Genomic DNA, 15,130 nt, shown 5'->3' on the forward strand with positions numbered 1-15,130 from the left:
GTATTTATTTCAGCTTTAGTTATAATGTCCTGAGGAATGAGAAACTAAACCACTGAGTCTTTGTGCCCTTACCAGGTGTGGCTATGCATTTCATTCCAGTGAACAGAATTACAGTAACAAAAAGCAGTTAAAGAACTATTGTGAGTCATGCCTTATAAAATTAACCATATATTATTTACAGACCCTTCAATACCATTAACTTTCCCTTTCTTAGAAAAACTAAAGTAAAAATAAACTTATTTTTATTTGGTAATAGAAAAATTATTCAAACCAAATAAGAAAAAGTATATATAGTACTCTACATGAAAACTGAAACACTGTCAAATAAAACACATTATAATACGCCTAGGAAACTCTACAAAAAATTAGGAAGCTCATTTAGAAATTAATAGAATGAAGGACAAGTAATTAAAGCAAACTCAAATCAGTAATATTCTTATTTATTTACTTATTTAATTCCTTTGAAAGTCTCATATACACTATTAAGTAGTCACATTCACAAACTTAATTTTTATAAAGTCAGCAGCAGTCTTAGGAATACTAGGAGAAGAAGAACTCCATAAAAATGCAACTGTAATAGTCAGTGAGGGAGGTGAATTTCTGCTCCATTCAATAGTCCAGGTCTTCATCAAGGTATCTTCAAGGCTGAACCAAAACCATAAATAGAAAATTGTCATTTTCCTCTTCATATGCATATAAGAATTCATTACATTATAACACAGAGACAAACTGACTTGTGTTAAAAATTATACTACTTTCCCGAGCAGAAATTTTAAATGCTATTTTTTTTTAACTTCAGTGTGTGTAAGAATTACTTTTATTCCATGGAAATACAGTAAAATTAAGAAATGCCATTTTTAGAAGCTGGCAAGATGGCTGAATAGGAACAGCTCCAGTCTGCAGCTCCCAGTGAGACCAACGCAGAAGTCGGGTGGTTTCTGCCTTTCCAACTGAGTGGCACCTGGAACCCCAGGGAGACAGAACCGTTCGCTCCCCTAGAAAGGGGGCTGAAGCAAGGGAACCAAGTGGTCTCACTCAGCGGGTCCCACTCCCACAGAGCGCAGCAAGCCATGAACCACTGGCTTGAAATTCTCAATGCTAGCACTGCAGTCTGAAGTAGACCTCGGACAATCAAGCTTGGTCAGGGGAGGGACATCTGTCATTACTGAGACTTGAGTAGGCGGTTTTCCCCTGACAGTGCTAAGGAGGCCAAAGAGGCCGTGGCCAGAAGGCCTCTCTAGATTCCTCCTCTCTGGGCAGGGCATCTCTGAAAGAAAGGCAGCAGCCCCAGTCAGGGGCTTATAGATAAAACTCCCATCTCCCTGGAACAGAGCACCTGGGGGAAGGGGCGACTGTGGGTGCAGCTTCAGCGGACTTAAACGTTCCTGTCTTCTGGCTCTAAAGAGAGCAGCAAATCCTGACATGGAGAATTCTCCCAGCACAGCACACGAGCTCTGCTAAGGGACAGACTGCCTCCTCAAGTGGGTCGCTGACCCCCATGCCTCCTGACTGGGAGAGACCTCTGAGCAGGGGTCAACAGACACCTCATACAGGAGAGCTCTGGCTGGCATGAGGCCAGTACCCCTCTGGGACAAAACTTCCAAAGGAAGGAGAAAGCAGCAATCTTTGCTGTTCTGCAGCCTTCACTGGTAATATCCAGGCAAACAGGGTCTGGAGTGGACCTCCAGCAAACTGCAGTAGAACTACAGAAGGGGGCCTGACTCTGTTATAAGAAAGATTAACAAACAGAAATCAGTAACATCAACATCAACCAAAAGGACCCCCACACAAAAACCCCAACAAAGGTCATCAGTCTCAAGTATCAAAGGTAGATAAATCAATGAAGAAGGAAAAACCAGTGCATAAATGCTGAAAGTTCCAAAAACCAGAATGGCTCTTCTCCTTTAAATGATCACAACTCCTCTCCAGCAAGGGCACAAAACTGGACAGATAATGAGTTTGATGAACTGACAGAAGTAGGCTTCAGAAGGTGGATACTAACAGACTTGTCTGAGCTAAAAGAGCATGTTCTAACCCAATGCAAGGAAGCTAAGAACCTTGACAAAGGTTACAGGAACTGCTAACTAGAATAACCAGTTTAGAGAACATAAATGACCTGATGGAGGTGAAAAACACAGCATGAGAACTTCATGAAGCATACAGAAGTATCAATAGCCAGATCGATCAAGCAGAAGAAAGGATAACAGTAATTGAAGATCAACTTACTGAAAAAAGGAATGAAGACAAGATTGGAGGAAAAAAGAATGAAAAGGAACAACAAGGCCTCCAAGAAATATGGGACTATGCGAAAAGACCAAACCTATGATTGATTGGTGCACCTGAAAGTGATGGGGAGAATGGAACCAAGTTGGAAAACACTCTTCAGGATATTATCCAGGAGAACTTCCCCAACCTAGCAAGACAGGCCAAGATTCAAATTCAGGAAATACAGGGAACACCACTAAAATACTCCTTGAGAGGAGCAACCCCAAGACACATAATCTTCAGTTTCTCCAAGGTTGAAATGAATGAAAAAATGTTAAGGACACCAGAGAGAAAGGTCAGGTTACCTACAAAGGGCAGCCCATCAGACTAAGAGTGGATCTTTCTCCAGACACCATACAAGCCAGAAGAGAGTGGGGGCCAATATTTAACATTCATAAAGGAAATAATTTTACCCAGAATTTCATATTCAGCCAAGCTAAGCTTCATGAGTGAAGGATAAATAAGATCCTTTACAGAAAAGCAAATGCTGAGGGATTTTGTCACCACCAGGCCTGCCTTACAAGAGCTCCTGAAGGAAGCACTAAATATGGAAAGGAAAAACCAGTACTAGCCATTGTAAGAACACACCAAAATATAAAGACCAATGACACTATGAAGAAACCGCATCAATTAATATGCAAAATAACCAGTTAGCATCATGATGACAGGATCAAATTCACACATAACAATATTAACCTTAAATGTAAGTGGGTGAAATGCCCCCAATTAAAACACACAGACTGACAAATTGGATAAAGAGTCAAGATCCATTGGTTTGCTGTATTCAGGAGACCCATCTCATGTGCAAGACACACATAGGCTCAAAATAAAGGGATGGAGGAAAACATAACAAGCAAATGGAAAGCAAAAAAAAAGGAAAAAAAGAAAAAAGGGTTGCAATTCTAGTCTGTGATAAAACTGATTTTAAGCCAATAAAGATAAAAAAAGACACAGATGGGCATTACATAATAGTAAAGAAATCAATGCAACAAGAAGAGCTAATTATATTAAATATATATGCACCCAATACAGGAGCACCCAGGTTCATAAAACAAGTTCTTAGAGACCTATAAATAGACTTAGACTCCCACACAATAGTAGTGGGAGACTTTAACACCCCATTGTCTAATATTAGACAGATCAATGAGACAGAAAATTAACAAGGATATTCAGAACTTGAACACAGCTCTGGACCAAATGGACCTAATAGACATTGACAGAACTCTCCACTCCAAATCAACAGAATATACATTCTTCTCAGCACCGCACAGCACTTGTTCTAAAATTGACCTCATAATTGGAAATAAAACACTCCTCAGCAAGTACAAAAGAATGTAAATCATAACAAACAGTCTCACAAACCACAGTGCAATCAAATTAGAACTCAAGATTAAGAAACTCACTCAAAACTTTACAACTACATGGAAACTGAACAACCTGCTCCTGAATGACTACTGAATAAGTAACGAAATTACAGCAGAAATAATGAAGTTCTTTGAAACCAATGAGAATAAAGACACAACATACAAAAATCTCTGGGACACAGCTAAAGCAGTGTTAAGAGGGAAATATATAGCACTAAATGCCCACATCCGAAAGTGGGAAATATCTAGAATCAACACCCTAACATCACAACTAAAAGAACTAGAGAAGTAAGAGCAAACAAATTCAAAAGCTAGCAGAAGACAAGAAATAACTAAGATCAGAACAAAACTGAAGGATAGAGATATGAAAAACCCTTCAAAAATCAATCAATCCAGGAACTGGTTTTTTGAAAAGATCAACAGAATAGACAGATCACTAGCCAGACTAATAAAGAAGAAAAGAGAGAAGAATCAAGTAAATATAATAAAAAATTATAGAGGAGATATCACCGCTGATCCCACAGAAATGCAAACTACCATCAGAGAATGCTATAAACACCTCTAAACAAATAAACTAGAAAATCTAAAAGAAATGGATACATTCCTGGACACATACATCCTCCCAAGACTAAACGAGGAAGAAGTCAAATCTGAATAGACCAATAACAAGTCATGAAATTGAGGCAGTAATTAATAGCTTACCAACCAAAAAAAAAAAAAACACCATGACCAGATAGAATTCAAAGCCGAATTCTACCAGAGGTACAAAGATGAGCTAAGAACTAACACCATTCCTCCTTCTGAAACTATCCCAAACAATAGAAAAAGAGAAACTCCTCCCTAACTCATTTTATGAGGCCAACATCATCCTAATACCAAAACCTGGCAGAGACACAACATAGAAAAGAAAATACCAGGCCAATATCCCTGATGAACATTGATGCGAAAATCCTCAATCAAATGCTGGCAAACCAAATCCAGTAGTACATTAAAAAGCTTATCCACCACAATCAAGTTGGCTTCATCCCTGGATGTAAGGCTGGTTCAACATATGCAAATCAGTAAATGTAATCCATCATATAAACAGAACCAATCACAAAAACTCAATGATTATCTCAATAGATGTAGAAAAGGCCTTCGATAAAATTCAACATGCTTCATGCTAAAAACTCTCAATACACTGGGTATTGATGAAACGTATCTCAAAATAATAAGCTATTTATGACAAACCCACAGCCAATATCATACTGAATGGGCAAAACCTAGAAGCTTTCCTTTTGAAAACCAGCACAAGACAAGGATGTCTTCTCTCACCACTCCTATTCAACAGAGTATTGGAAGTTCTGGCCAGGGCAATCAGGCAAGAGAAAGAAAGAAAGCATATTCAAACAGGAAAAAGAACTCAAATGATCTCTTGTTGCAGACGACACAAGTGTATATTTAGAAAACCGCATCATCTCAGCCGAAAAACTCCTTAAGCAGATAAGCAACTTCAGCAAAGTCTCAGGATACAAAATCAATGTGCAAAAATCACAAGCATTCCTATACACCAATAATAGACCAGCAGAGAGCCAAATCATTAGTGAACTCCCATTTACAATTCCTACAAAGAGAATCAAATACCTAGGAATACAACTTACAAGGGATGTGAAGCACCTCTTCAAGGAGAACTACAAACCAGAGCTCAAGGAAAGAAAAGAGGACACAAACAAATGGAAAAACATTCCATGCTCATAGATAGGAAGAATCAATATTGTGAAAATGGCCATACTGCCCAAAGTTATTTATAGATTCAATGCTATTCCCATCAAGCTACCATCGACTTTCTTTACAGAATTGGAAAAAACTACTTTAAATTTGATATGGAACCAAAATAGAGCCTGTATAGCCAAGACAATCCTAAGCAAAAAGAACAAAGTTGGAAGCATCAAGCTATCTGACTTCAAACTATACTACAAGGCTACAGTTATCAGAACAGCATAGTACTGGTACCAAAACAGATATATAGACCAATGGAAAAGAACAGAGGCCTCAGAAGTAACACCACACTTCTACAACCATCTGATCTTCAATAAACCTGCCAAAAACAAGCAATGGGGAAAGGATTCCCTATTTAATAAATGGTGCTGAGAAAATTGGCTAACCATATGCAGAAAACAGAAATTGGACCACTTCCTTACACTTTATACAAAAATTAACTCAAGATGGATTAAAGACTTAAACATAAGACCTAAAAGCATAAAAACCCTAGAAGAAAACCTAGGCAGTAACATTCAGTACATAGGCATGGGCAAAGACTTCATAACTAAAACACCAAAAGCAATTGCAACAAAAGCCAAGAATTGACAAATGGGATCTAATTAAACTAAAGAGCTTCTACACAGCAAAATAAACTATCATTTAGGGTGAACAGGCAACCTACAGAATGGGAGAAAACTTTTGCAATCTATGCATCTGACAAAGAGCTAATATCCAGAATCTACAAGGAACTTTAACAAATCTACAAGAAAAACACAAACAACCCCATCAAAAAGTGGGCAAAGGATATGAACAGACACTTCTCAAAAGAAAACATTTATGTGGCCAATAAACATGACGAAAAGCTCATCATCACTGGTCATTAGAGAAATGCAAACCAAAACCACAATGAGATACCATCTCATGCCAGTTAGAATGGTGATCATTAAAAAGTCAGGAAACAACAGATGCTGGAGAGGATGTGGAGAAATAGAAATGCTTTTACAGTGTTGGTGGGAGTGTAAATTAGTTCAACTATTGTGGAAGACAATGTAGCAATTCCTCAAGGATCTAGAACCAGAAATACCATTTGACCCAGCAATCCCATTACTGGGTATACACCCAAAGGATTATAAATAATTCTACTCTAAAGACACAAGTATACGTATGTTTATTGCAGCACTATTTGCAACAGCAAAGACATGGAACCAACTTAAATGCCCATCAATGATAGACTGGATAAAGAAAACGTGGTACATATACACCATGGAATACTATGCAGCCATAAAAAAAGAATGAGTTCATGTCCTTTGCAGGGATATGGATGAAGCTGGAAACCATCATTCTCAGCAAACTAACACAGGAACAGAAAACCAAAATAGCATGTTCTCACTCATAAGTTGGAGTTGAACAATGAGAACACGTGGACACAGGGAGGGGAACATCACACACCAGGGCCTGCCGGGGGGTAGGGGGCAAAGGGAGGGAGAGCATTAAGACAAATTTAAGCCCCTAATGCATGCAGGGCTTAAAACCTAGATGGCAGGTTGATAGGTGCAACAAACCACCATGACCCATGTATACCTATGTAACAAACCTGCATGTTCAACACATGTATCCCAGAACTTAAAGATTTAAAAAAAAAAAAAAAAAAAGAATCGCCATTTTTTAAAAGCACCCTCATGTGATTCTGAAGCAGTTATTCAGCAGTGATTACTCTTTAAGGGAAAAGTAGTTCAATTATTATTTATCATATCAGAAAACATTCATATGCTTCAGATTATAAATCAAATATTATTCATGGTTCTCAGTTTACAACACTAGAATTTTTAGCTTCTTTATGCACATACAAATGCATAATTTTATAGATGTAAACATTATATTTGATTATAGCCCATACATAAATGGAATCATATTAATATATTTTATAGATGATTTTTTCTTTTTTAGTTGCCTAAACCATAATATTTCCAGCCACTACTCTGTCAACTGGCATTCACTTTGTTTCTAGTTTGTTGCCACTTTCAACAACCTTGCAAAAAGGAATCTTTGTGTATTTCTCATTACACACTGGTGACTTTATTGGTATGGAAGAAATTCTCAGGGAGAGAATTGCTGGGTCAAAGGCTCTATGAATCTTTGAAAATAATTTTTAATAGAAGTTGCCAGATTGCTTTCTCCAAAGACTACCTACCATATCTCACACTTCCAAGAGCAGTGTTTGAAATGGCCTTTTTCTCTGTATTCCAGCCAGTAATAAATATTGATGGTATTTCAAATTTTTGTTAGTCTGATTTGTATAAAGTGATACCTCATTGTTAATTATAATTTCAATCCTCCAGACATTTAAAAATGTCCGTCATTTGAAATTCATTTTGTCTGAATTGTCTTTTCATAGCTTTGCCCAATTATCTATTGGATGTTACACATACACATACATACACACAATTTACATTCACATATATTAACCCTTTTGTGCTCTGTACAGTTTATAAGAACTCCATGTATCTGTGTGTGTATATATATAGTATGTAAAATCAGCTGTGCATTTTATAGATATTCACAATTTACATTTCGTTTGCTTTAAGAATTCCAACTCTTATCCTTTGTCTCAATCTATATTTCGTATATACAATATATAGTATTTCTATAAAAAAACTTTTTCTACATTTCATTTCTAGATGTAGTCTTCCCCAAATTATTTTAGAAACAGAAAATGTATCTAGTAACTCATTTCACAAACTTTTTCTCTTGATGTGTAGCTTAACTATACATCTTGTTCACATTTGAAATTTTTTAAATGTTTTTCTCATGAAAGCAAATTGTGAAAATGCAATTCTAATCATCTTGTCTCATCTGAAACTTTCAAAGCTCATCATCACCTCTTCAACAGACCCCCAAATGAAAGATGAACATAAAGTATAGCAGGTAAGACCATTCATTACAGGGCTCTCTGCAGCCTTTTCAGCTTAGATTCTAACCACCTCGCTTCTCTCTATATGGCCTCTTCATATTACCACCTATAGACTATGATATCTTTTATTAAACAATCATGTCTTTGCCAATAGTCTCTTTTATCTCTGTATCGTCAGTGCTCGAGGTACTACTTGCTACCATAAATATGTTCAATATATGTTTTTGAATAAAAAATTTCTAATACTTCCATAAAGGCATAGTTCTTTTTTCTGCCTCTAGTTTGCACATATTGTGAACTTTCTTTGGAACTGTCTATTTTTCAGTCATTTTTAAAGTTTACCTTCAATATCACATCACCTTACAACAACCCCAAAGTTTCTCAGGCAAACTTTCTGTATTCTTGTAGTGTCTTGTACAGTCTTTACCATAGCATGTATTATACAATGCAGATGTATAATATGTCTTATCTTTTTCCTGAAATGATACCTGTAATGTCTTCAAAAGATTAATTTATATTTGCTTACTCAGTTTCTCCTTAGCTCCATGGATGTGTTATTATTATTTCTTACTATATATGTATGTGTATAATTAAGAGATGAATCATATTTATAAGCTTTTATATATTCTCAATATAGATATATACATATACAAATATATGCACATAAGCATATAAAATATGTATATTACATTCTTTCTTTCTAATGCCAGAAGAGCTCTCAATCCTCAAAAGGAATGTAGCTGTTTTGAACAATGACTAATAAATTCTCATCACTCACCTCACTGGGTTATAAATTCCCATTTTCCTTTTCAGTGTGCCTCAGAATGGCCTCCTTTTCCATTCCAGAAATAGGAAGAAATTTAGACACAGAAATTAGTTCAGCAGCATTGAAATCAGCTGACTCATTGGAATTTTCTGAAAGGAAGAAAATAATTACTGGGAAATAAACCAGACCTCTCCTCACGTAACTGTGAGGCTCTTTGAGCAACTGAAAACACTACCCATAACTAGGAAGGCAAGCATGGGTGAGTCACAGGGCAGAGAAAGTCTTTCCTATTCCTTAAATATGTTTCCTGACACAGTACATGTTTCTTATACCTTAAATATATTCCCTGACACAGTGGCAGATGCATAATTCTTTGGATTGAAGAAGTGAGGCAGGCCCCTCTCAGAAGGTCAGGGACCCTTCATGGATAAAGACAATGGTTTTTGGGATATTTCTTCCAACCCAGTAAAGTTATCCTGCCCCAGAGGCACAATTAGTGCATTGGTGCTAAACAGAAGTTCAAGGACACAACAGCATGATGTGATGAGAAATAAGGCTAGTCCTGTGGATTTTGATGGCTTCTCATGCAATAAAGATATGGAAAGTTTAAGGTTTTCGACTTTTAGGGAAAAATATAATAAATATCAAGCTAGAGAAAAAAAGTGACAGGAAATGGGAATGGAAGAAACTGAGAAAGACATACATAGGTCAGAAGATACAAAGTAGCACCTATGTAGGATGAACGAGTCTAGAAGTCTAATTTACAACAGTAGGATTACAGGCAATAAAATTGTACCGTATATAGGACTCATGTTAAGTGAGTAGGTTTTAGCTGCTCTTGCCACAAGAACACCACAAAAAAGGGTTACTATGTCAGATGATGTTAATTTGCTTTGCTTTAGTAAGATTTTTACTATCTATATACATCCCATAAAATCATGTTGTTGGCCGGGCGCGGTGGCTCACGCCTGTAATCCCTGCACTTTGGGAGGCCGAGGCGGGCGGATCACGAGGTCAGTAGATCGAGACCATCCTGGCTAACACGGTAAAACCCCGTCTCTACTAAAATACAAAAAATTAGCCGGGTGCGGTGGCGAGCGCCTGTAGTCCCAGCTACTCCGGAGGCTGAGGCAGGAGGATGGCGCGAACCCGGGAGGCGGAGCTTGCAGTGAGCCGAGATGGTGCCACTGCACTCCAGCCTGGGCGACAGAGTGAAGACTCTGCCTCAAAAAAAAAAAAAAAAAAAAAAAAAAATCATGTTGTATGCCTTAAATATACACAACAAAATTTATTTAAAGAAAAAAGTTAAACTGTCACTTATGACAGTCTTTCATAAGATTAATTTCTGTTTTAATAAAACGAGGTCCAAGTCATAATATTCTGCTGCATGGTTCTTTTCCTACCTCTATCAGGAATAATCACAGACCTCTTAAGCTAAAGGCCTCCCTATGATTGCAATTTTGATGTTCTCCAGGAATAATTTTCAGTCATTCTTGTCCATTATATGCATCTAAGCTTCCTATTACATTTTCAGAATTTTTTAGCTGTTTATCAAAGTAAAATGTCTATGCCTCAATTGCAGCCCCTGATCTGAACCCCTGGGCAATAGACCCTCCAAGAACCCCACAGACCTGAGGAATTCATTAGGTCCAGATCATCTGCATTCAGGCAAGAATTCATCTCCCGGTATTGAATTTGGTGGACTAAGTTCTCTCCTCTTGAGGAAACTGAAAACAGAGATCCTAGGTTAGGGATCAGCTATCATAATAAAATTTCCCTTCCTGTATGTGTGCTTTTTCCCAGCGCTGCAAACATACCTCGTCCTTATCCATGCTATTGTTTCTATCCCATTCTACTTCCAAGCTCTTCCTTTATAACGCCCCACACTCAAAGGAAATAGGCATGAGGCTAAATCTTCCCCACTGCCATTGTATTAATGTAAAAACCCACTACTTTTACCCAAGGACCATAATATGGGTAAGCAGTCTTCCATAACTCACTGGAGCTTTTCTTAAGTATCTTTAAAAGTCTTTCTTCTCCCCTCCATTCTCACTATAGTTATAGTACTTTTCATTTTTTACCTCAACTGTTACAAAATGCCATTCCTGTCAGTCATGTGGTCCTCCTTTAATCTTCATAGATCCTGTTGCCAAAAGATCTTCCTAAAAGATATCTTGACCATTTCACTCCCCTACATAATACTCTAATGACTATGAATCTCATGTGAAACACCAGAACTTCATAATTTGTGCCTTTTCTCTTCTTCAGACTTAGCAGCCTCCCTCCTTGCACTCAACTTTTTCTCCCCCTACCCCTCAGAAAAAAAACAAGAAATGCTTCATCCTTTAGGCTTCTCTACACTTGTATATACTCTTCTCTAGAATGTTCCTCACCCAATTCTCTGAGCCTCTATGTTTGAAATATGTCCCCCAAGCCTCTTTGAAGCCTCCAGTAATCCCCCTCCCCTTTCAGTTAATTACGCCTTTCTCTATGCCACTTTTGTTCCTTTTTTCTATTAATGTACAATGGCTACATTGTAGTATATTTGTTTACATATATATCTCTTCCACTGGACTTGAAGTTCCACCAAGATTTATTGTCCATGTCTGTATCTTCAGAGCCTAATACATTGCCCAACAGAACAGTAAAATTTGTGATAAGGAGATTGATTATAGTAAGAGAAAATAAATGTTTAAGTAAAAAAGTCATCCTAAATAATGTCTAACATATTCATTCTGAACTTTCAATTCTATAATGTTCCAATTAAGCATGTAGATAGAACACAGGAATCATCAATGCAACCTAAAGTCCCTTTTCTCCTCTGAAATCTTATTCTCTCTATTTAAAAAAAGAAAAAATATGTAGAAATTGGAGCTCCCTCTGTTGCCCAGGCTGGTCTTGAAGTCCTGGACTCAAGCGATCCTCCTGCCTCAGCCTCCCAAAGTGCAGGGATTACAGGTGTGAGCCACCATCCTGGCCCTTCCCTCTATTTTGAGAAACTGCTCAAATCTCTTTTAGATTCCGTCTTTCTGGCCATTAGACTTGAGTCTAATTTTTTTTCTTCCCAAGAACCCCCTTATTCTGCAGACATACTAGATAAACCCTAATTTGGCTCAAACCTGTAAGCTGCTGTCTCTGTCTTCGCTTTTGAGTCAAGAATAATGCGACGAAAATGGCCAAGAGAACAACTCCAAGGATTCCGACTGCAATAAGGGATGACTGACGGGATGTGTGACCTAAGTAAAGTAAATATCAAGAGATATGATCATGTCTTATCAAAAAGACCAAGGTCGCTAGTTACTGACTCTCTCTTAGGTCAAATACAGGATCCCTGAGGTAAATATCAAATCCTCAGAACTTCTACCTAAAATTTCTAAACAAGAAAAATTCTATGTATGCAGATAATTGGTCTTATCATCACAAACTCCATGATATACCTGTTGGGGCTTTTTGTGGGGTTTTGTGCGCTGAAATATCTGTAGGAGAAAAGAGAGAGAGAGGCTTAATTCTTTGCGTGATATATAGAACAAACATTTTGATTTCCTTGTCTGATCCCTTAGTACCTCTCAACCAAGTAAATGACTCTTTCCCACCTAAAACTAGAGTCGTCTAGTCTTTCTTCCTCTGCACAGGGGATATAGGTTGTATGTGTCTCCTTGGTGAAGGCCAACATATAACAACTGTTTTCATCATTCGTTCAGTAGAGACATTATGATTCTCTAATGACAATCCCCACCAGATCCCTGTGTTGATAAGTCCGGGTTTTACACAACACACATCACTGCCCAACCCCTCTTTGCTGCCAGAGATTCCAAGCTCAATCCAGGCTTCTGGCACTTACCTGTGCAATTCACTGCAGCATCTTCCTTGTGTCCACACTCATTGTGGCCCCAGCGTCTGGCAGGACAATCCCACAAGGAAGACTCATTCCCTTTGCACTTCACTTCATTGAGCCATATGGGTCCAGTCCCCTGACCAAACTCTGCTTCTTTGAATGCTTTCAAAGCTGGACCACAGCCAAGTTGTTGACACACCACCTGAGCATCGTTCAAGTCCCAGGAGTCATCACACACTGTCCCCCAGGAACCTCCATGCCAGATCTCCACACGTCCAGAACAGGAAGTGGGTCCTTCTTGTAGTCTTATCTTGTCTGAAAAATCAGAGACATGTCGCCTATTTCTAAGACTTCTGAAAGTTTCCAGGAGTTCATAGGTGAAAAACAAGATTTGAAACTTAAAAAAAAAACAAAAACCTATTTAAAATTTTACTGAATGTGCATTTTAAAATTTAATTTTTACAAAATTTATCTTTTATAAGAGGACTTGTCATTACAGCCAACTAGGTATATTTCATCCTGCACATAATATACATAATGTGACCCAGTAAATGTTAAATGATTAAAGTTAACGTTATAAATATGTGATGTCAAGTTCTTTCAAATAGGCAAGATCTTGGGAGATGGCAGGTTGACAGAAATCTCACAGTTTAAGAAGATGTAGAGGCCAGGCACAGTGGCTCATGCCTGTAATCCCAGCACTTTGGGAGGCCAAGACAGGCAGATCACCTGAGGTCAAAAGTTTGCGACCAGCCTGACCAACATGGGGAAACCCCGGCTCAACTAAAAATACAAAATTAGCTGGGCGTGGTGGCTCATGCCTGTAATCCCAGCCAGCTACTGGGGAGGCTGAGGCAGGAGAATCGCGTGAACCTGGAAGGCAGAGGTTGCAGTGAGCCAAGATCACACCATTGCACTCCAGCCTGGGAAACAAGAGCAAAACTCAGTCTCAAAAAAAAAACAAACAAACAACAAAAAAAAAACGGCCGGGCGCGGTGGCTCAAGCCTGTAATCCCAGCACTTTGGGAGGCCGAGACGGGCGGATCACGAGGTCAGGAGATCGAGACCATCCTGGCTAACACGGTGAAACCCCGTCTCTACCAAAAAATACAAAAATCTAGCCGGGCGAGGTGGCGGGCGCCTGTAGTCCCAGCTGCTCGGGAGGCTGAGGCCGGAGAATGGCGTAAACCCGGGAGGCGGAGCTTGCAGTGAGCTGAGATCCGGCCACTGCAGTCCAGCTTGGGCAACAGAGCAAGACTCCGTCTCAAAAAAAAAAAACACAAAAAACACAAAAAACAAACAAACAAACAAACAAAAAAAAAACCTGTAGAATGTGGAAATACCTGAGAATTGATCTTTCTGATTTCTGACTGCTTTTCTCCTTATATTAGTGTAACAAGATAATATTTGAAAGCAAAATGGGAAGGTAAGGTAAACCACTCAACAGTCAAATATTAAATCACATATTCTCTTCTCCTCAGAGAAAGCAACTGAATAAATCTTTCAAGCCAATCATGGGGAGTATGATATTCTTTAGAATAATAAAAGCTGATCCTGAATATCTACAGGCCAAATTAAATAAAACCAATTACACCATCCAGGTAGAACAGATATTACCCACAAGCTACCCATTCTTGCTTAATTCGATCTAACAACTTAAGCCAGTGTGCGAATAGGAAAATAAAATCCAATGTCCCTTATCAGAAGATGACAGTGGGACTGCGGAATGGAATTTTCATATAGGTCAATGGATACTCACTGTCACATGTGATCCAGGTCTCCTCCGAGGGCCTGGCCAGTCTCTTCTCCCATGGAGATGATGGGCACTGCCACAGCGTGTCAGGTCCTTTTGGACACTGAACATTGTCCACCCACATGGGAATGGACATGGCCTTGTCTAAAGATGCAGGGTTGATTTTCCCTTTGTCTGCACAGCCCAGCTGCCTGCACACCACACCCACAGTGGTTTCAGACATGCTACTCCTGCCAACGCTGCCCCAAGCTCCGTTGTAAAAAACTTCTAGACGCCCTGCACAGGCCTCTCTGCTGGCTTCACTGGTCAATCTGAGAGACATGAACTCTGCAGTGAAACACAGAATTAGTAGTTTTGCATCTTTTCTGAAGATTCAGAGACTCCTTCCCTTTACCTTGATGTAAGAATGGCTTTAAAAATAGGTACAATGGTACAATATGTCAGTTACTAATAATTCGTTAGTAGCTTCTAGATGATTTCATAGATATTATTAAAA

At 38.6% G+C, this 15,130-nt stretch overlaps 1 protein-coding gene across 11 annotated transcripts in view; it reads right to left on the bottom strand.

Annotated features, from left to right (window-relative positions):
• Nucleotides 1-419: 419 nt before the first annotated feature.
• Nucleotides 420-15,130, bottom strand: part of CD163 (CD163 molecule) — a 168,400-nt gene continuing 153,689 nt past the window's right edge. For 6 of the 11 annotated variants that reach the window (XM_065523675.2, XM_045364663.3, XM_065523674.2 and 3 more), the window contains 7 exons: nt 14,641-14,961; nt 12,888-13,196; nt 12,484-12,522; nt 12,166-12,282; nt 10,678-10,773; nt 9,059-9,195; nt 420-645 (listed from right to left, as the gene is read on the bottom strand). In XM_065523675.2, the coding sequence (XP_065379747.1) occupies nt 9,068-9,195; nt 10,678-10,773; nt 12,166-12,282; nt 12,484-12,522; nt 12,888-13,196; nt 14,641-14,961 (1,010 nt within the window). In that variant the 3' untranslated portion in view covers nt 420-645; nt 9,059-9,067. The remainder of the gene's footprint in view (nt 646-9,058; nt 9,196-10,677; nt 10,774-12,165; nt 12,283-12,483; nt 12,523-12,887; nt 13,197-14,640; nt 14,962-15,130) is intronic. The other 5 variants (XM_074005846.1, XM_074005845.1, XM_074005847.1 and 2 more) reach the window with 1 other exon arrangement.

This window comes from Macaca fascicularis, chromosome 11 (assembly GCF_037993035.2).
Source record: "Macaca fascicularis isolate 582-1 chromosome 11, T2T-MFA8v1.1".
Taxonomy (NCBI): Eukaryota; Metazoa; Chordata; class Mammalia; order Primates; family Cercopithecidae; genus Macaca; species Macaca fascicularis.